General features: G+C 37.7%; 1 protein-coding gene across 14 annotated transcripts in view; it reads left to right on the forward strand.

Annotated features, from left to right (window-relative positions):
- Positions 1-23,078, forward strand: part of SULF2 (sulfatase 2) — a 135,615-nt gene that overhangs the window by 91,910 nt on the left and 20,627 nt on the right. For 13 of the 14 annotated variants that reach the window (XM_052684312.1, XM_052684315.1, XM_052684306.1 and 10 more), the window contains 7 exons: positions 4,670-4,821; positions 7,278-7,447; positions 11,451-11,601; positions 13,261-13,436; positions 17,018-17,146; positions 18,098-18,154; positions 18,854-18,983. In XM_052684312.1, coding sequence (XP_052540272.1) covers positions 4,670-4,821; positions 7,278-7,447; positions 11,451-11,601; positions 13,261-13,436; positions 17,018-17,146; positions 18,098-18,154; positions 18,854-18,983 — 965 coding nt within the window. Of the gene's footprint in view, positions 1-4,669; positions 4,822-7,277; positions 7,448-10,848; positions 10,917-11,450; positions 11,602-13,260; positions 13,437-17,017; positions 17,147-18,097; positions 18,155-18,853; positions 18,984-23,078 lie in introns of those variants that run through there. The other variant, XM_052684316.1, reaches the window with a different exon arrangement.

Here is a 23,078-nt window from a genome sequence, read left to right on the forward strand (position 1 = left end):
TTTTGATACCACACAAGAACTGAAGTTCCCAGAAAATCTCTCTTGTGGAACCAAATTTTATACTAAATTACAGAACTTTATTTCAGAACCTTGTATTACTTGTGCTGTAAATCCATTAATTCCACTGGGTGGATTCCATTGTACATTTTCAGTTTGAGTATATTTGGCCATGATGTGAATGTAGAATTGAATTGACCTTTGGGCTTAATGCTCATTATTTGTATTTAGCCAGGGTGAGGACGTTTTCAAGTTTGCCTTCCTTTGATTGTCTTTCAGAGAACAAAAAGTACTAAAAGTAATTTTTGCTAGATAAACAGCAAAAGAATAAGATCAGAAAGACTTTTTTCCCCTCAAAAAACTCAGCTCAGCTGTAACTAATTGTTCAACTCTGAGTTAGGAAAGACTAGTGTGAGATACAGAAGTAGAAGTCTTTTGAGGTGTGAAAAAAATCCCTCTGTGTAACTGTAGGACTTGCAACTCAAAGCCTTGCTACCTGGAAAGCTGTCTACTTAGCTGTATCAAAAGAACCATGATTTAAATGCTTCTTTGAAGTACTTAATACACAGCATTTGTGGTTAAAAGTAGAGGGTCAGTAGCTTTAAACAGGAGTTTAACTTCACAGTCACAGTGGAAAGTGCAGTTTAATGGTGTGCTGCCGAGTGCGTACAGCTGAGTGCTGGGAAAGATGTGAAGAGAGGACTCCCAGAGGATAGATGGATGATAGAACTTCTGAGCTTATAGTTCAGGAATAACAAAAAAATTAATTTTACTTTTTCTTGGCTTGATGACTTATTGTGAGAGCAGGAATATTTACAAATATCTTCCTAAATTCTAAAATCCTGAAATCTCACTGATTTGACTTAAGGTGGACCTGTTTACTCGTGTAGTCTGTCACAGGATAATTTAGGTTGGGAGGGTACTTGGGAGATCTCCTGTCCACCCACCTCTCCAAAGCCTGCATCAGGCCATATTGCTGAGCACTTCTTTCAGCCCAGACCTGAAAAACACCCGGAATGAAAACCGTGCTGTCATTTTGAGCAACTTATTTCAATTTCTGACCATTCTCTAAAGCTTTTCTTTCTATCCAGACTGAGCAGAAGACTGACTATGGTCAGTTAGATCTGAACAGCCAAATTAGGGAAACCAAATTAAAGACTAAAATCGTGTTTCTAATTCTGATCTTCTGGCAGTTCTGCAGTGCTGGATCTGTGACTTGCACTACGTTTTCATTGCTGCTATGGGAGCTGCAAAGTTCTGTTATATCCAGCTTACAGTGTTGGGTAGTCTGTATGGCATGAAAAGGATTGAGTGATTCCCCTGCACTGTTTTATTGATGCATTAAGAAGATGAATTATCTTAAAACTTGACATCAAACAGGAAATTATGAATATCCTTTGTAGAGGCCCTTAAGTTCTTTTGTGTATTTTGAAGCTAGAATCAGAAAAAGTAGCAGTGTGTTAGTGTGCTTGATTTTTTTTAAAAGAAAAGAAAGGTTGGGGAGGAGCAGGTGTGGAAACAAGCTTGCAGTTTGGTATAATGATATGTGGTAGAACTAGCCTGAATATTTTCAGTGAAGGTGACTGCTGTCTTTTGGAGCATATTTGAAACTGAGATGTCTGTTCTTTAGATAGGTGAGAGCTGCTTTTTAAGCAGGGAGCTGTGTGCCTAGTGTGTCTGCAATTGTGTTACGTTCAGAGCAGACCTTTGTGTTAACTGAGAGCAAAGGGCAAATTCTTATGTGCATGATTTTTTTTTTTTCTGTATAGGAAGAGGGTTGTTGTTTTTTTTTAAACTAAGAAACAAAACAACAACAACAAAAAAAAAAACAACAACGACAACACAAAACACTGAGGCCTCTTGTGAAAATTCCACTCTGTACCAAAGGATTTTCCAGGTGCTTATCATTGAAGACTGAGACCCTGAGAAAAGAACTGGGAAAGATTAGGAACCCTGCGGAAGTGGTAACAGTGTACAAAGGACTCAATTCTTCTATATCCTGTTTTGTTTGGTCTTAGGAGAAAATATGTTCTGTAGCGTTTAAAGCAAAGGGAAATCACACTTTTGATGCATTTATTAGAAACAATCACTTGGTGTTTTTTAGTGATCCTTTCATAGGTTGGATATGGGAACATGGCTGAGCGTATCAAAACAGCAGTCCTTGAAAATGTTTGTTAAGGAAATCTTGGAGCAGCTTGGAATTGGATGTTCCGAAGGCATATGTGCTCTACTGAGCAGCTGTCTCTCGTGGTGAACTAATCTGATGAGGGGAAAAATGTGTTAGAAAGAATCTTTACAATCTAAAATGAAAATCTTTCATCAGCATCAAGAGTGCTTTTTGTAACCCAATATTTTGTAGTACAGAGAAGTGATGTTTTAACAGTTTTTGAATAACAGGCCTTTAAAAGACTGAAAAGGAGGGAGGAGGGAAAAAAGAAAAAGAGGTGTAGTGGAACATTGGAAACAACAGAGAAAATTATTTAAAGCTCATTGACATCCATGAAACAGTATGAAGACATCCTGAATATACAATGCGGGGTATGCAGAAGGTGCTGGAAGGAACTTCTGTCAGACTTGCCTTTAAGGCCTCTGCAGAACAACAATACAGTAATTCATTACAGAATGCCTCTTTCCTGAATTCTTCAGGCATAGGTTTTAGGAACTGAGGGGTTTCATTGAGCAGAAATGCCAAATTCATCTGTTGGAATATAATTGAATGATAATATATTGAATGGGAGATGAGAAGCTTTGGACTGCTTTATGTTTACCTGCTACTGTAGGTAGTAGTCAGTGTTTCAGTCCTTATGTGTAACAAGGATGAGAGAAGAAAATGTTCACCTGCATACATTAATTACCCACTATCACTATGAGTTGCCTTTCACTCTTTAAAAATTTGAAGTTGTTCATAAAGCAGAAACATTTGAAAAAATATATACTGTACAAACAGTTCCTGAGAAATGTGATAGTTTTTATCTGTAGTGGGGCAGATATAGCATCAAGATGTAGGTGAGGACAGTGAAACAGAGATTCTTTTCTGTGTCATGTTTATCAGTCACCCAGCCCTTCTGTAAGTGGCTGGCTTGTACATAGCTTGCTCTGAAAGTAATGCCTTCTCCTTATTTCCATAGGAATTGTAACAGATCCAAAGAGTGCAAAAGCACTTTGATAGAGCAAATTCTCAGTGACAAAACACAGTTTTTCATTATGGTCACCACCATTAGCTATTCATGTGGATGAACTGATTGAGATACTCTTAATTTCATGGTGTGACAGCTGTGTGTGGCCATCTGGAACCTGGCTTGTCTTTCGTAGCACTGTTGCCACTGCTGAAACACGCCGTCCTCCGCCTTGCTGTGCTCGCATCCGCTGTGAGCTGGATCTGATGTGTATTTGGTGCACAGTATATTTGCTCCCTATAAATTGATTCCATTCTGTTCTGTCATGTATTACGATCCTGTGAATGTTTCCCATTTTTATAGAAAAGAGAATTGCTATCTAGTAATAACGTGGAGCTCTCTCATGTACTGTTGTGTAACATGATTTCTCACTAGATCTCTTGGACAGGTTCTTCCCCTACAAATGGCCACAGTTCCATTGACTACAGTGAGGCTGGCCCTTCTTACCTCACTGTCCATATGCACACTGTGCATACACTCCTTGTACAGAAATACAAGAAGATGTGATATCAGATGTTGTGGCTGAAAGCTTAAAAAACACTTCAAGAATCAGGAGCTGAGAACTGTATGCTCAAAACTCCTGGGTTTTGAGATAAGCTTTATTCTGAGACTGAGATCCATGCAAGGTGCAGCAGCATTACTGCTTCTGAATTGAAAATATTTGTAATGTCAAGGAGAACAAGTGAAGGTCTTCATGCTGGTCTTTGTGATAGTGCTAACCTGTATTGCCAGAGCATTCAGAACTTCACGTGTGAGCTCTGAAATGAAAATTCAGATGTTGAATCACATTGCAATCTCCAGGCCAAGAGCAGAATTTTGCCTGTAAGCTGTAAAAAGAAATAAAGCAACCAGAAGAGGGTTTGATTTGTCCTGCAGTGGCATAGTGATGATATATTGTAACATTCTTAACTGTTTTTTGGAGAATAATTTGTGTCTGTATGCTTGTGGTTCACAGAGCAAATCTAGCAATTACATAAGCTGGGAGGAGGGCTCAAGTGTCTGCATGACATTCTGTTAGAATCCTTGCGCTTAATCTGTACTTGTTCTGCTGCTGCTTCAGTTCTTTTATGCAGCAGTTTTAAAATTTGATTGTGTTTATGGTTCTCGTGTCATCGTTCCTCCTAAGCCAGCCTCCTATTGGTGACTTCACTGCTTCTGACAGTTCTTAGGTGGAGACCTCGAGTGGGTGTAACCACAATGAAAAACGTAGCTAAATTGGGTGATTCAGAGCAGGGTGAGATAATGTGACAACCGGTGCTATTTTAAACATTCTCTGTTTTGCTGGTAGCAGTCTCAAAATATCAGCCCGTAAAACAAATGTAACTGTGTTCCAGTGTGTGTCATATGTATTCAGAATGCAAATCAAAAAGAAACAGACAAACTCATAACTCACTTTAAGGAAAATGTTCCAGTTTCAAAAGAGAATTGAAAGAATATGACTAAACAGAGTATCTTTGAGATGTTTCTTACTATACTTCTGCTTTCTCTACCCTTAGCTTTCTTTGGAAAGTACCTTAATGAATATAATGGTTCCTATGTGCCTCCTGGTTGGAAAGAATGGGTTGGATTACTTAAAAATTCCCGATTTTACAACTACACACTCTGTAGAAATGGAGTGAAGGAGAAACATGGATTTGACTACTCCAGGGTAGGTCTTACGGATTTCTTTCAATTTCTTTAACGTTTGAATGTGACTGTGAGATGGCTGCAGTTTCAGTCTAATTAAAGAATTCCCATCATACTTGAAAGCTGCTCTGTGTAACATTAGCTACAATACAGAAGGCTCCATGTCTGGACTCTCTGTTACCTTCTGTTCAGTGAGGGTCATATTACTGAAAACATTGTTAACAGAAATAGAAACAAACAAAACATCCTGAGACTGCTGATGTGTATTATGAGCTGCAGATGTGAAAACGGATTTAAATGCTGCATGACAACTATTTCTCCTCTTTGTACTTTAATTATCTTGTGCTAAATCTGATTGCCATCTATTCCCCTGGTATAGAACTGATTTCAGCAGAGTTACACAAGCATAAATGAGATAAGAATCCAGTTCCCTCCAGCTAGACCCATCTTTTTATGTTAATTTAATTTACTTGTTTCACAGCTATAATATAATGGAGAATTCATAGAATCCTGCTGCTTTTTATGGTAATTCAGATTTTGCTGTCTAAGTGAATGGAAAAATGAACTGTTAAATGTATATCACTGTGTGTTGTTACAGGTGTGTATGTTCCTAATGTCCTTTCCAGGATATTATATATTCCATGGCCAAACTTATAAAATGCCTGCAAATTATTACTACAGCTCAGTCACCTGTTTGCAGTCAGGAGAGGATCTATTTCAGCCAAAAGTGTAAACTTCCCAAAGGAACTGGCTTTGCTCAAGTATAATTATAAATAAAATAATCAGTAAACTGCTGTAGTTCAAGTAGTGTGTAACTTCAAAGGCTAACTTAGCAGTGATACTGATTTTTAAGATGTATTTGCTTAGCAGGGATTCAGTTCACTTTCTTTTATTGAGCATCTGCCTCTGTTTTTTCATTTCAGTAATATGTTCACAGTTTTTTCTTTAAAAGTTTGAAGTCTATATGATTTCCTCCCTCCCATCACCCATTTATAATTTTTAATTGAATCTACATTGTACTGAAAGATAAAACTTGACAGGCTTCTAGTATTTCCTTTTCTATTACCAGCTGCTAAGGGTTACAGACAATTGATAGAATTATTTGTCTTTTATTTCCCTTCTGATCTATCAAAATCAAAGTTAATCCTTGTAGCCATGCTACCAAAAATGTTGTGGTGGAAATTAACCTTACATGAAACAATCTCAGGCAAGTGATGTCATAGGGCAGTGTTCCCTGTTTGTGTAACAAGAAGTCAATTTTACAGTTTTATTTTACATGCCAAGATCCTCGACTCAATTTTGTATATGTAACAATTTAAAACGTTTAGGTTTTCATTCTGTTTAGTTTTTCTGAGTTTGTTAATTGAAAGAACAGGTCTGAAAAGATAAATATTTTTACAATCTTGTTATTTTTTGCCTAATACTCAATATATTAAACAGTACATGGCAGTGTTAACACTGGGGTTCAAATGAACAAACACAAGCAGAAATACAAAATTGGTTCTCTGATCTTCCTACCATTTGTTTTGCTTGAAAACCTAGTTTTCCAGCAAATAACATGATAATGAGATTATATTTTGTCACTATCTACTTGACATAATTGATGTTAATTATGTGCCAGTTGAACTGAAAAAAATAACCATTACTGATTCTGTCCTCCAAAGTAACTGCTGAGCCCTTATCCTGTGAAAACCAAATCTTTGCAAATTCTTTCAGCTTCTCCAACAGGAATTACTCTACTCCATTTTTTCTTTTTCTTCCAACTTTGAAAGTTCAATTTCTAGTCCTGTTTGCATTCACAGCATTTCTCACAGTACAGTACAGACTGTCTGCAATGCATATAGTTCCAGCAGGTGCCAGAAGATGTGTACACTTACTAGAAAATATATTATCCATATCTTACAAAGGGAGTTTTCTAAATTATCAGTGATTAATTTGATAGAGGTGTATCTCTATCAGATTGTCATTGTACCTGTAATATAGAATGACATTTTCAGTCCAGTCACTCCAGCATCTTCTAGGTTTAGAGATTTCTGGTTCAGAGGAAGATGAAGGAAAATTAACATATATTTGCATTTGAAGAGCACGTTTGTGGTGTGAGGTTGGACTGCACACCTTCAAGAAAATTTCAACATCAAAAACCAAATAATTTAGCTTGTATTTTTCCTTTAATTTTTCATTTCTGTTTCATTAATACCTGGCCATTTTGTTTAGTATTGTGATCTTCATGGTGAGAAGAAAGAGTCCCATTTGAGCTTCTTCATTGTCCTTCATTTCTGTTGTTTTTCATTTTTCTAGACAGTGAAGAAAGAATTATTTGGTGTATGTTTTAATGTCTGCAATTTACCTCCTCCTCTTTCCCTTTTTGAGCTAAGTAGCTTCCTTTTTCCTGTTTTTTATGATACCTCCCCTTCACATTCCACCCCAACATGAAATTATTTTTGAAATATCTCATTATACCTTTCCTTCTACTTGCAGGATTATCTCACTGATCTGATAACCAATGACAGTATTACCTTCTTCAGAATATCAAAGAAGATGTATCCTCACAGGCCTGTTTTGATGGTTATAAGCCATGCAGCTCCTCATGGCCCTGAAGATTCAGCCCCTCAATATTCACATCTCTTTCCTAATGCTTCACAACACATGTAAGGAAAAATAAAACCCTGATATTTCAGGTTCAGGTGTATAAATTTTGGGTGATTTTTTATTTTTTGTTTTTTTATTTTATTTTTTTTAATACTCTTGGCATAACTTTGTCAAAAACATAAAGGAAGAGGTTTTGGAGATTTTCTGGGGAGGATCATTCATGTGGAATCCCTTGGACAGTATTTTGTAGCTATTACAAAAATCACATAGTATGCATTAATTATTACTTCTATTTTTATATCAAATGAGAGGCTGCCTGAGACTGGCAGTTTCTGAATGAGCTGATATGTCCATAAATGATGCTGTACAGTGTTTTGAAAACAACCGAAGTCATCAAACCAGTATTGTCTAGTTACCAAGTTAAAGTTTTAAGAAGCTCCAAAGCAGTATCATGGTGAGATAGTTCTTGTTCCTAGCTATGGAGGCTTTCTGCATGTACAGCTCTGTAATTCTTCAGTTGAGGATTTTTTCGTGCTGATAAATCAAATTATTCACCTCAATTACCTTTTAGCATAACTGCAAAAAATCAGTAATTTTCTAATTCATGTCTTTGTGCCTTCATTGATGTTCATCACTTGTAACTTTATTCCTTTTTTTGTTGTTGTTGTGGTTTTTTTTGTTTTTTTTTTCTTTTGAGGGGAATTCTGTTCTGTTTTGGATTTGTGAAGGAACTGGTAACTGATTGAAATAATCAGTTGGTAGCTAAAGCTGCTCAGGACTAATCCAAAGTCCAGAGAAATCCATTTGAGCCTTTTCACTTCATTTAAAATGGAGTCGAAGAGAAAAAACCTTTCCTTATTACTAGCTGCAGTGGAACTTAGAATTGTATTTCTTAATTCTGTGCTGTGCTAACAAAAACAGTTCTGAAGCATTGGTGGGTCAGTGCAAAGGAATAGAAGGAAGACCTGCAATTAAAAATATAAGCTACATCTATTTTTCATTTGTTTATGGTGTAACTTCATTTTTAGATAAACAAGGTTTATCTTTGTGATTATAAAATAGTTACATGAATCTATTTTTAATTGCAGGTGATTCTTCTTGCACTGATGACAATTATACTGGAAATATCACTTTTGTAGAAAAAAATAATATATTTACATACATATATACATATATGAACACCAAAGCATAGAATGGTATATGTTTTCTGTGCAAAGAAACTGCCGATCTGATTTTAAGCACTTTTCATTTAATTATTTAAAAATGATCGAAGAGATCTTCATCAGCTTGGTTTTAAGATTAAATTCAAAAATGCAGACTGTGCATCATTCCCTCACTGTATACATAGATCAGTTCTCTTGTTTCCATTCTTCCTTCTGTTCCCACATCCCAAGGGAATCTCAGTGACAGATAATTCTGCCAATGACAATGTATGCAGTTCTCACTGTTTTGTTGTCTTCTGGACCGAGCAGAGAAAGATCAGAACACTTTGTATGAATTGCCCTAAAGCAGTAACATGAACAAAGTCATTGCCCAGCCCTGAAACCAGAGGGCAATACACCACGTAGCATGGCTTCGTACCTCTGCTTGTGTCAGCACCACTGAAGTCTGCATGTGGATCCTTAAACTATAGCCACAGAGAGATGGTGCATCCAAAATGCAATGCTTATGCTGGGCACATTGCACTGTTTAGCATTGTTAAAATCCATGCTGCTAAATTTTTATATTGGCTTAGACTGACAATCAGTGTGTTCCTTTGCTTGAGATCCCCAGTACTTATTTCTGTTGCTAATTTATGCTGTTGTTCTCATGCTTCTATTGTTAGATATACTAGCTGGCATGAATATTGTACCCTACACTGCAGTCACTGTCCTTTTTCTGTACAACTCCTGTTTGTGTGCATTTCTGGTCTGATGTGAAATTTAGCCTCGTCAATCAGCATTCAGCAAGCAAATCTGTAGGCTGCATGGCCAGTTCTCATTTTTTACTGCTTGTACTGAGGGCTGCAGAGAATGCCACAGTTTGGCAGTTTGACAGCGATCAGAAATGTTATCTCTATAGAGGTTACACTTTACCACCCATCTTTTCCAAGGTCAAATGCAGTCAGGCTTGGATTTATCATCTGAGTACACTTGAAGAGGTTATCTTAACCAACTTCTAGGAATGTTACGTTTGTGTATTTTTCCTACAAGACAGACAAATCTGTTAAGTGTAAGAGAGTTACATTTGTAGTAATCAAAGAAAATCATGGGCTTTGGTTGGATTAAACAGCGGGAGGTTTCCAATCAGCCAGGAAATCACAAAGTAAGCTGAAAAGGAGTGTGCCAAGCATTTTTGATTCATTCTGGGCATCACATAGCAACAGTTTCCATAACTGTCAGCGTTTTCAAAGGAGCAATGTCATTATTTCAGCCACAATAACATTCTGAAATTCAAGAGGCTATTAACAGTACACAGAGAATAAACACCAGCCCTTTCCTCCCTATATGAAGAAGCTTCCATTTGCCACCTACGCACATTTTTCAGATAGCATCAAACAAAGGCTTTCTGCATAGAACATTTCACTGTCGGATTATTAATTTCATATTTATGTAAAAACTTAAGATTACCTGTCATATGCAAAGATACATTAGAAACACTAACTTCAAGGAGAAGTTTCAGCTTATGTTACTGTTGTTTATCTTAATAACTTACCCTGCTGCTTTGCTGCATACACAAAAACGACAGTGTAGGTATTTGCCAAGCAGGAGCTGAGTTTGTCAGGAAATTGTGTTTGGGAAGAAGAAAGTAGCTGAGTATCTGCTATTTTTTTCCTGTATTACTGTGTCACCTTCTTAGGTTGCACTTTTGCATAGAGTGAGTTTATTGTTTTGATTGAAAAAGAGAGACTCAGCAAATCATTTAGGAAAAGTAATTTCTAATATTTTAAACTCTACCCGAGATGTGTGTGAACCAGGACATGAAGAAACTAACAGATGTGGTTCTTAGTCTTAAACAGTAAAAAAAGCTTTTAAGGGATATTTATGGTAGATAAAAATAGTAGTTATTGTAAATATAAGCTACAAATATAACTTTGATCAAGTTGGTGATACAGAGTCAACACCATGATAATGATCTACCAAAGTAAGTCTTTTATTTAGATTTGGCTTATGTAGAATGATATAATTATGCAGGAAAGAGCAATTTCTGAAACAGCTAACTACGTGAGATGATGGACTATCAGTGCTATTTCTCCTCATCACTTTGGTGGTTACAAGATTATGAGTATTTGGAGGGGCTGTGAGATTCCAGGAGGATATTGATTCCAGCTCTTGGGATTTTTACAGGAAGTTGAATTAATCTGGTTTTAGTTTGAACTCACTGGAATTTGAAAGTTTCTTATGATTGCAAATGACTTAGTGGCTTGAAAGTATTGACAAAATACAGTCCTATTTCCCCTCACTCCTGCTTTTTTTGGCAGGTCTTTAAAATCTGGCTATATATCCATTTCTGCTTGCCATGAGCTCACATGCAGTTTGATACCACCAGGTAGGGTGCCTCTGCTGCTCTGGGTACATGAGTGCTGAAGTCTGAAAGTAGCCAGTCATGTTAAATTGAAAAAAGCTGATTTAAAAAAACATACTGGAAGCTTCTCAACATGTTCTGTAGTTATTGTTCAACAGCTTGCACTGCGCTAATGTGGGCAGAATGAAAGCAAAGTGATTAATTACATGAGTAGAAAATAAGCCGTAGTACATGCTTTTTGACCTGATAACATGTCCTAATACATCCTAGTTGTGAAGTTAGACTTCCGAGGGTGGTGTCTTGGCCTTGAAAAGTATCTGTGTTAGTCTGATGACACTGCAGAAACAATGTTTACTCTTTTAATAGGTTTTATTCCCCACGGAGTTTTCTCCTATCTCCTATTAGAACGTAAAGAACGAAACTCCTGAACTCAATATTTTCTTGTGTACCTCAGAGAGTAAGTCCTGTAGTATTGATGAAATAGTAGCTATTGTTACACATTATGTGTGTTTTTTTTCTGCACTGCTAAAATAGTTTACTTTTCTCTTTGCTTCTCAGCACTCCTAGCTATAACTATGCTCCAAACCCAGACAAGCACTGGATAATGAGGTATACGGGTCCCATGAAGCCTATACACATGGAGTTCACTAACATGTTACAGAGAAAGCGCCTTCAAACACTCATGTCTGTGGATGATTCTATGGAGATGGTAAGATTAACCATCACTTTTTGGGTCAATATGGGTTTGTTTCTTGAGTTAAGCTTCAAACTGTGATGCATATGCAGGTAAAAGAAAAAGGACTTTTCAGTTTTAAGTAGCTGGGTGTTCCAAGTCAGCTAATTTGTTGCTGTAGACACATTACTGAAAACAAAATGTTAATCTAAACTTTAAAAATATATGTTCTAATAGTGCAAAGCCATCCTACAGCCTGTTGAAGATATGTATGTGACAGTGGACCTATTTTGGTGCTGTAACACAGGGTTTCTGGGAGAACTCAGAAAATTAAAACAGGTTAAAAAAGGAACAATCCCATGGTAAATCACACCTAGGATGTTAAATGCTAAAAGAAAATAAGAATATAGGTAGATTTCTATTTTCTTTTAAATCTGCTTTATGTAACAGTGGGAACTTTGAACTGATATATCTGAATTAGCTAATAGCTACTGTGAGAAAGAGTGGGTTTGTTTCCAGTTGTAAGAAGGCAGATTTAAAGGCGTTGCAATTTTCTGCTTATCTCTTGGCATTCTTTATCAAAATGGTAGAGCATAAAATAAAAGTCCTGGAAGGCGAAGATGAGGTTATCTGGATGCCATTGCATGAACTTGTTAGTAATGACTTATAATTTCTGATTCAGGCAAGTGTGATCTCTACTCCAGATTAATGAACCTGCTTAGATACATCAGATATCAGTATTAGAGATTATCTATTTTACTGTAAAATGGTTTGACTTTGGATTAATTTCATATGCATATTTACTGCAGGAAAAATTGGTTGGGTTGTTTATAGTTGTAATCCCCAAATTGGTCTGATCTTTTCATCTGAATTGTATCTAACAGTCTTTCAGTATTAAAGAAAGTGAAAACAGCAGCAACAACAGGAAAGTAACAAAAAAGAGTGGGTTTTTTTCAGTGCTGTTTTGTCTTGAAATGTGTAAGACATGACTTAATGCTTCACCATTCTAGGACCTTGGCAAGTGAAAATAGTACATAAAAATTGATCTGTGGTGCTCATGTTGGTGTATTTCATGTGAAGATTCTCATATAAATCTATAGGAGCAACCACAAATAGAAAATGAAGAGAACATGCTATGTTAGTTCTCTAGTGAAACTGAGTGGTGTTTATCTGGAAGAGATTTTGCAGATATTCTACATAATGAGAACTCATTTGTCTGAAGGCAAGATTGTTAAGTGTTGCTTAAAGAAGTGTGAGATGCAAAATGCTGTCATTTTATTAGAATTGCTTGCTGACAGGAAAAGATAAAGGTGGAGAGAGAATTTCAGAAATGCTCATCACCTTGAAACTCTCATCTCTGTTATCAAAATAACATCAAATACAAAAATGTACTTAATGCTGTTTTGGCAGTTCTCATGCAAAATGCTGAACCCAAGCATTTTTGAAGCTATGAGATGTTAACGGGTTTACCTAAAAACAGAAAATGGGGATTTGCCTTGTAATATATAGCTGCAATATTCAATCAATACATTTTTTGTAGTTATAAGCTATTTGGAATAGATCAGTGTGATAAGTCAGTGACATCCAGGGTTGCTGTTATTTGTAGATTACACATAGATTGAAAATTATCTCCCATATCTCTATATAGTACATCTCAGTGAAACAAATACTGTGGGTTTTTTGCTTTTTTTTCAGATTTACAACACACTGGTTGAAACTGGTGAACTGGACAATACATATATAATATACACAGCAGATCATGGTTATCATATTGGTCAGTTTGGGCTGGTGAAGGGAAAATCGATGCCGTATGAGTTTGATATCAGAGTTCCTTTCTACGTCCGAGGGCCAAATGTGGAGGCTGGGTCCTTGTAAGTTTTCTCTATTGTGTGTGCATGTGAATATGTAGCTACCAGAAAAATTCTTTGTGCATATCTCTGGTCATACTGACCTGGCATACAAGTGGAGGCACAAAATTCTGCATGTTCTGACTGACTTCCTGCTCATCTGTGGCAGCAGAATAAGTCTGTCTTAGCTAGCAGAATTGAGAGCACATGCTGGTATAACAGGATCAAGCAGTTTTTACAGTTACCTTTTTGGTTGCATAGGTGTGCAGCACAAGGCTTTTGTGGCTGTAGTTGAAAAAGCCACTTGGAATTGGGTCTGTTGTAGAAAACATTTGTGAGTCTTCTTTTGAGGAATGCAAGTATTACACACATCTGTAATATTTTCAAGGTGAAACATGTATGGTATAATGTTAACTGCTACAGTAAATTATTGTTGCCAGACATTAATTAAATCTCCTGCTGAAGTCATTTGTTTCAACTTATGAAGAAGAATGTATGTAATAGTTTATCCACAATTATCATCCACAGACTCCCTCTGGTTCATCCTTTGAGATTACATGGTTAGTGTTGTTTGTCAGATTCACACAAGCATGCCGAATATGACTGTTAATTAAATTGGTAGCTTTGATCAGCTAAGAAATTATGTAAATACACTTTCTAAGCAATTATTTCAATATCAAATATTTGCACTTAAGTAATGATTTTGGACAGAGTGCCATAATTTGCTGCCTTTTATTTATATAAATGTGCATGTTTTAGCATAATTAACACACACAGTCTTCCACACACCGTTTTTTCATTACAGCAGAGGAATGTGTTCCAACACATCATCCAGTAGCAAATAGTTACGAATAAACCTTGTTCCATTTACTAGTTAAATTCACTGATTCAAATTATGAGTAGGGACAAAAATGTTAGATTCTGTAGATGTTGCAGTGTGTATATGTGCTTACTGACAATAGTTCTGCATGTGAAATAAGCAGTTCTCGTAGTTAAACTAAATGTTAAGCGTGATTTCATTTTTAGCACCAAGTGTTCAACTGCTGATTTCAGCTGAAGTTGTGAAGTACTGAAAATCTTTGGGGTTTTTATTATTTATTTGGTATTGTGTTCTTATGTTTTTTCCCTCCCCTCCGTTTAAGTTTACAGAACAACTTTGTGAAGCACAGAAGAATGTGAGTGAATAACGTTACTGGGGAAAGAGGAGGGAGTGCATTTTGTAGAGAAATAGGAGGTTGATCTAATGGAAGGTGACATAAGGGAGAACTCATGAGTTCGAGAGGAGAGTAAGGAGAATTTAGAACAGAGAAGACTAGGAAGAGAAAAAGACACAGGCAGGGGAGCAGGAGTGTTCTGAAGTACAAAGATCTGGGTGGCCAGTGAGTGCATCCAACGCTTTGTGACTGATTCCTGCCCTAATCCAGTACTCTGCCAAAAATAATGCTATAAAATTCTGTAAATTGGGTAAGAAACAGGTAAGGTTGAATCTTGTGAAAGTCTTGGTGTACTAGGATGACTTTCAGTAATGTTAAATGATAAGAAGAGTTGCACTGTCAAAGCTGCCTCATGGTTCCAAATTGGGTGAGGGGCTGCCTGCACAACACACTGGATTGTAGGGTAGATGGAATAAAACATACTCCTCCAGCCCTGAAGATTTGTCTGCAGTAGCAGAGACTTTCCAGAGAACTGGATTAGCCTTTTGCAAACTTGCTTTATTTCCCATCAACTGCAGGTTTTGGTCTCAATAAAGCAATAATGCTAGTATGGCCAAAGTGGAGTAAGCTGCAACCTGCAGTGCTTGGGGCCAGCCAGTGCTTGACTGCACTGGTCCAAAGATCTTCACACCTGGACTCATAAAACCTGTAAAATCTTCCCACTGAATTTTGTTTTTGAGTGACCTGTAAGGATGAAAATATATTTATTTTAGAATCTGAAGAGTTAGTCTGATAGAGTCTGGCAAAGCAGAGCCCATCACTGTACAACAAATGGGAAGAAAAGGATAAAATACCTTGGAGGGGAAAATATATCAGATAATAAATTGATCTTCCTTTACAGCCTGATTTTCTTTGAATTTTACAGCCTCAATCATTCGTGTTTTCTGTGAACTTTCTTTTCCCTGCAGAGTAATTGCCATGACTCCCTTTTGATACCAACAAAGATTTAATAGCATTCACTGTTGCAAGTCATTACTAAGTTCTCATTTGTATTACCAAATATGCTACACCACAATTATTAGTAATTAAAATCAAATTAGGTACATCAATTTAATTCATCATCTTGTCAGTGCCTGTTTGCTTGCTTGTTCAAAAATGCAGTAATTTTTAAATGGTGTCTCATTAATTAGTGTGAGTTTAGCAGCTTTCTTCTGTCTTGTACTTTCAGCTACAATTTTGCACTGACATACATGTGTAGCAATCCATCTGGTCCCAGTCCTTCTTTTGTGCCTGTGGTTCATAGCACGGTCATTCTTTATGTTCAGTGCTGTAGAAGATTGTCTCTATAGCAATATGTTCACCTTCTCTTTTTTCCAATTTTCAAAAATTACCTGCCAGCCTGTGTATTTGTTTTTAAAGAAATAGTATGCAGCTGATAAACCATGTGTAATGTTGTGAATAAGACAGCTTCTGCACAGAGGTATTTGAAATAAGCTTTTAAGGTGCAACATAGACCTTGAGCTTTTCAGCAGAACTCAACCTGTAATAAAAGCAGGTTGCGTGATAGAACGCTGGTCTGTACAGCTAGATGCTGGGACCCATGAACACACTCATATTTGGCTGTGGCATTTGAAGGGATTTGGAGATGGGAGCTGTCTGTACTGGTCCAGAGTTGATGCCAATACTGGAACTGAATTTTGAGTGAGTTTAGGTTCAAACAGTGCCCTGTTAACTGTGGTGGCTGAGAAGCACGTGCCACTGCTTTGCTAAAAAACAGGGCATGGAAATACGTTGAAATTTGGGGAGTCTGTGTTTGCAGACAGGATTCACAGGATAGCTGTGAGTCTGGGGAGACTATACTACAAAACAACGTCTTTAACTTAAATGTTCTCTTTTTTATGCTTGGTCCATAATTGCTTTCCCACTTTGTCACACACACCATATTAGCAGCAACTTTCAGTTATTTGCTGTACTATCTGGCAATGTATTTCTCCTCATGTTCTTATCAGAACATGCTTACTGTGATATGAGCTACAGTACTTACTTCCATGCCATTTTTGAAACAGATAAAGCATGTGTTAACTGCCAGATTTATTTTTTAATCAAGTAATCAGCATATTTGGCAGACTCTTTGATGCTGTAAAACAATGGTATCCAAAGCTCTCTCATGTTCTGAACAACTTTTGAACCTCTTTTGCAATAATTAACTGTGCCGTATGAACAACTTTACATTCTCAAAAATGCTCTGTGCTAAAGTTTTAAATCTTAGTATTAATCCCTTTTGAGGTTGCACAACTTATCTCTGTCTTGCATATTAATTCCTTACATGGAATTTCATAGCATTTGCATCACAAAATAAGCTTTTCTAGATCCATGGTTTGTGTGGAAGAGCTGTAGTTGCTTGGTGTCATTGCACATACTTTAAATCACGTTCCTATACATGTTTTACAGGAATCCTCACATTGTGTTGAATATTGATCTCGCACCTACGATTCTGGATATTGCTGGATTGGATATTCCATCTGATATGGATGGTAAATCTATTCTAAAACTTCTGGATTCTGAGAGACCAGTGAATAGGTAAGAGAAGAAAACATGCATGTAAAAATGTATGTGCTTGCATGGAAATTAGAAGAATTATTCATCAACATGCAGTGTATTTGAAGGAAAACTAGTAAAACTACTATCTGTGAGTGCAGTATTCATAGGAAAATCTAAAGATATTTTATGTTATACTTCTGACACTTTTCATTTTGACAGATTCTGTCAAATTTGCTGTATGGCACAGGTGGCATCTGGATGTAGTAAAAGTAAGTGTTAGCAGTGAGTGGGCCACTCAATGTCTTCACTTATTTGAATCATAGATTTAAAGTATTTCTGTGGCATCATTTGTAGCAGAGCCTTTCATTTTGAGTAAACTGTAGAGAATTGAGTTGAAAAGGTTGGTTGCATATCAGACTGCAAGGGCAGGCCAGCATTCAGAATTACATATTTGAGTCCTTCCAGCAGTACTTTCATTGGTAAAAGAGAAGGGAAGAGAGAATTGCATTGGATGGCTGCTAGAGAAAATCAGCAGCAGTATGAAAGAAAAAGGAAAAAAGGAGATTTGCTTTTGTAAGTAGTGGGATGGAGACAGGGGGAAGGGGGAGAAGGAGCCAGCTGCTTTAGAATAGGATACTTTGAGGGTGGTTAAGAGTCCAAACTGGGTTCAGGAAATCCTGACTTAATTTGGAATCCTTTGTGATCAAGGACAATTCAGTTAATCCCCTGTGCCTTAAAAGTGCTTACATTTAAATAGGTGTACTCTGTGAATCTGTTGTGGATTTTGTCCCTGTGAGAACAAATCTGTGCTGTGTTTGTTCATGATTTGCACTGGAGAAGCATATGTGCCTGCTTCATAAAGCTGCATGTCCCCTGAGAGGTTATTGTGCTTCTCCTCTGAACTGGGGGTGGGAGAGGAAACTGGGACATGATTTGATCACTGTTCTTTGTGGAAATAAATTGTTTCTTTCTCTCCTCATCTCCTACCAGGTTCCATTTAAAGAAGAAGATGAAAGTGTGGAGAGACTCATTTCTAGTGGAGAGAGGGTAAGGAAAGTGTTAATCACAAAGCTCAATCTTTTTAAATAGAAGGATACTGAGTAGCCAGAGCCAAAGCAGCACTCTACTGCAGACCTAAAGCCATTATCTCTGCCAGCAGGAACACGGCTGCATACGCTTAATGGTAGTGATTGTGTGCTAGGAGGGGATGTATGGCCTTTGCCTACAGCCAGCATAAATATGCTATGGAGTGGGGGGAGAGGAGGTTTAGTTGGACTGGGAGATGGGAAGACATCTCATTTTCCTAACTGCTATTCCCCCACCCTCCTCCTTAAATCATGGAAGGAAGAATAATCTTCTGTCTCTCCGTGTTCGTCAGCTGGCCATTCCCTCTGTGCTCTGCCTTTATAAGTAACATTTGGCATGAAGGTTTTGCAAAGTGCAGCCATGCAGTAGTGAGGAGGATATGATGGACTGTTGTTATTGCCTTGTCAGTTGGATGTGCAACAGTGTCCCAGTTCTGTGTGGTTTTGTATGCTCCCTGAGGATGACATAAATAATGAGTGTGTTATGAGAGATGATGCTAAGGACTAGTTTCTAGTGAGCTATTAAGTTTTGGCCACTAGCAATGCTTGGGTTCTGGCAGATAGGGTACTTCTCTGGGCCTTTTTTCAGTAAACTGTATGCATATCTTAGAGTTAATGCAAAAATAGTTGTGTTTTTTGTTGGTTTTTTTTTTCCCTCCAGTAAACTGCTGCATAAGAGGGAAAATGAGAAGGTAGATGCCCAAGAAGAAAACTTTCTACCCAAATACCAGCGTGTGAAAGACCTTTGTCAGAGAGCTGAGTATCAAACAGCTTGTGAACAGCTTGGCCAGGTAGGACAAGTGGCTGAAAGTGAGGACCTGGAGATGGGCGGAGCTTAGTATCTTCAGTGTGACATTGCCATTCACCTTGCTGCCAATGTCAGCTTTTAAATCAAATTGTTCATTTTGTGGCCTTTGCTCAAAACCATATTGCAGCACTTACGAGATTGGCAGTCAGGAAATTGCTGATTCAAGTGCCTCTTTATTGATTCCTGACTACTGCTAAGAGAACTGTCTCAGCTGTTTTAACATTATATTCCCCAAATAGAATGTGGTTGGGATTCATTAGCGATGAGAATCTACGAGGGCTGCTCCACGAATAATACCTCCTACTTTATTATGTTGGCCTATGTCATCAGAGACAGACAGTGCTATGGCAGTAGATGTAGAACCAGTATTCTGTTCTGTTTTGTTGCTGCAAGACAGATGGCAGCAGAGGGACAGTCTGACAAGTGACATCTGATGGAGTGAGTGATGGAAAGGTGTGTCATTAAAAATGGCACCCATTGGCATTCATCAATTCTTGCTGAATATTAGTGGAGACAGAAGATGGCTGTGAGCAGAGTGAAGCTGTGGGTGGTGCATTTCAGCAGTGGTCACAGTGACAGCAGTCACCTCTGCTGGTGCAGATTTGTATGAGCACTGCATGCAAGCTTTTGTCCATTGCTAATGATAATGCATAGCTAGTGGTGGGGTGACTGTGTTGAAAAATATAGTAGTGTTTTGTAGCTGAGGATTTGCTCTACCAAATAGTGTTGTTGTGCTCTTTGTATCTGTTGTAGTTTCTATGGAAATAAACAGGAGGAATTACTTTTGGAGTGACCTGTGTACAATGAACCTAACAAGTTGGCCTCTTCCAAAGCTTCCTTTACTTTGAATTTTTAAATTAACTCATTTTGTTAGTTGGAATTACATGTAATAACAGAAAGCTAACATTCTGTGCACTCAATATATTCTCACTGTTAATGAAAATATATATATTGTGAAAGCACGCATGCTAATAGTCTGTGTATATATGGGCACAAAACTGGCTGTTTGTGTAATTTCTTTTACACAACTTTTGTAGTCATACATTAAAATATATATTTTCGCTTTGCATCCTGGTTATGTAAAAGAGAATTTAGGAAAAGTAGTATCAGTACACGACCTCAGCCTGGGAAGTTTTGCAGCCTCACCAGAGAGCTGCAGAGGTACAGCAGAGCTGTCTCCAGCAACTCCACTTCTGTGAAAATTCCTGCACTCTTAGGTTAATTCTCATAATCTCGAAAACAGTGACATTTTCTCAGTGCCATTGCTTTGTCATCCAGGTACCAGTCGGAATAGCTCCTACCAAGGACCATAAGCACATCCTGCCTGTGGACTTGAGGACAAAGGGATGAGAGTAGGTGGGACAACATGCTGATAGTGTGTGAGCTATTAGACTGGCATTGCCTCCTTTCCTTGCAGCTCAGAGGGCTGTCAGAGTAACTCTGTGGAATATTACCATTCTTGCAGACACAAGCTGAATGTCTCAGTGAAACTGTTTGTCAGCAATATGCTATTTAGGTGACACTAGTTCAGTTTCTGCTGTTGGAGGGCCAACTTCCTCCTTCTGGCTCTCCAGATCATGTAGTTCAATGCACCAGTATAGTGAGTCCATTGTTCTTTAGGTGTTTGGATTCATTCTGTATCCACGAGCATTCTTCAGCAGCACTCGTTCTCCTAAGATTTCTTTGTCAGATTTAGGAGACCAGGTGTCACAATGGCCTGTTTTTGCTAAATGTCCTGAATGTAAAGAAGTACTTTGGTATTGTAGTTTGTTGTCATCAAACAGCTTGAGCTGAAATTGTAGGTGGCTGAGAGCAAACTTTTTTTTTTTTTTTTTTTGACTTGTCGACATTTGAGAAGCTTTGGGGAGAGGTCTTTGTTTCTGCTACAGTGTCATCTCATGAGCTGCTTGGGGGAAATGCAGCTCTTCCTTTTCCATCACTATGTGCCCTTTGAGAGATGTTTCAACTTGCTTTTGTCTTCATCTTCTCAATTATTTTGAACATTATTGTAAAAACAATGTGGAAGAGAGATTTCCAAGTCCATGTTGTTACTGAGACCATCTCTATGAATAAGAATTAAGCTACATTCAGGCTTTCTTACTGTAATTATCACTTGTCTCAGTTATGAAAAAAAAAAATAAGAGGACCATGTATTGTCTGTACTCATTCACGGCTTATGTTTTCTTCTATGGGTAATAAAATAACTTTGGTATTGCCAATCATCAATGGATTCCAAAGTGAAGGTGTGTTAATGAGAGATGTGTGTGCTGCATCTTCACTGTCAGGAGGCAGAGAGGAGAATTGTTTTGAACAGTTCAGTCAGACATAATTGGAAGTGATAGGATGAAATTGAGCAAAAAAGATATTTAAGTTGTACATCAGGAAAAATTGCCTAACAATCAAGTCAATTAGGGTCTGGGAAGGGCTCTCAAGGGAGTCTCAATCCATCTAACCACAGCATATGTCCCAGTACTGTGTCTAGGCAGCAGAAATAGCAGCAGATGAATATACTTATTTGAGGGTAAATTGCCCTAAATATAAGCGCACCCAAAAATTTTCAGAGTAATAAGAGTAACTTCTCAACTGACAAATGTTTGTTGTCTGTTTGCTGCTGCCTTTCACAGCTCTGCATAGCAAGTTGAGTGAGCACAAATGAGTAACATGCCATGGTCTTGGCTGAGTTTATGATACATACAGTGGTTGTATTACAAATGTCTCCTGATCCTATAGGATATTCACTGTTATGCAATTAACAGTATACAAAATGTTCCATACAAGAAGTAGATTTTCATATCCAGATGAAGAGAAGGCTGGGTCAGAATGTGGTGTGAGCTTGGTGGGATTCTTCCTCTTGACTCAAACAAGTTTTGGGGGTCTGCACAGTCTGTGCACTGAGAATTCTGAGCACAGAGAATCTGAAGTGCAAGTAGGGGATGAAACAAAGACTCAAGAGGGGATGAGTGATAAGGGACAAGGACAGAGAGGTAAGGAAAGCTTTGAACATGAGATGGAGAATTTGAAATTGCACTTTGTGAGCATGAAAGCTTGTGAATGCAGTTCTGTCTCCCCAAAAACGCTCTTCCTTCACAAATCTCTATGACCCTCCTTGACCTATAATCGTTTTGATAAGAAAGCACCAGGATTATGAAGACGAGGTATTCACACTGTTTAAAACCTTGTTTCAAAGTCCATTATGGGGGATTTTTTTTTTTTCTGGCAACACTAATGTATGTAAATTCTTCTGAGTGCAATGGGAATCAGCCTGTTGCCATGTTTTCTTTTTCAGTTAGTAGAGTTTGGGCTGTGTTAGTTGTTTGCATCCAACAAAGGGGACTGTAGGCTCAGATGAAAGAGCAGCTCAGCATTTATATTCAAGGATTTAAAAGAGATGAGTTCTTTCTTCCCACATGAAATAAAAAACGTTTATCCTGGTACCTAATGGCTTCCACACAAATTCTTTCTCTTCACTGTAGTTCGGCCTTTCATTCTAAACTGACTGGTAAGTGGAAGCTGACCCACTTTTATCTGGCAGCCTGCATTAATGTGCTTTGTGGAAGCCAATTACGATACCAGCGTTGCTCTGCAGAGTATTCCCAGCAACTCCACAGTATCACAACAACAGCTGCACAAAATCCCTCTAAATCATGTGCTGCCTTTGTGCACGTTTGCTAAACCTGCCGTACCTGCGGCACTGCTGAGGATGAGTTTGTCTGTAGCAGGATGTCATGTAGTACAATAACAATGCTAATTCTGCGAGGAAAATTAGTTGTCTGGATTTACATTATTTCTTTTCAAATCCTTTTTTTTTTTTCCTTTCCCAAAATTCTATTTGTGTTTGTGTTTGATTAAAAAATAGGATTTTTCTTTACATAGCATTAAAAATCTTACTTTATGTGACAGTGTTCTTCAGGAGAAAATTCAAAGTATGCAAATTAGCACTTGGTTTCCTGCTTTATTCTGCAAATGAAAGGTCTGTTATGTAGGCTTCCTCTGATTGCTTTGTTCTGTACCAGGGTCATGAAAAAATGTTCTTTTCCTAAGTGATGTGCAGATGTCTTAAATGGTTGTTTCCCCCAGT

Source organism: Tympanuchus pallidicinctus, unplaced genomic scaffold (genome assembly GCF_026119805.1).
Source record: "Tympanuchus pallidicinctus isolate F22 unplaced genomic scaffold, pur_lepc_1.0 scaffold20, whole genome shotgun sequence".
In the NCBI taxonomy this organism is placed as follows: Eukaryota; Metazoa; Chordata; class Aves; order Galliformes; family Phasianidae; genus Tympanuchus; species Tympanuchus pallidicinctus.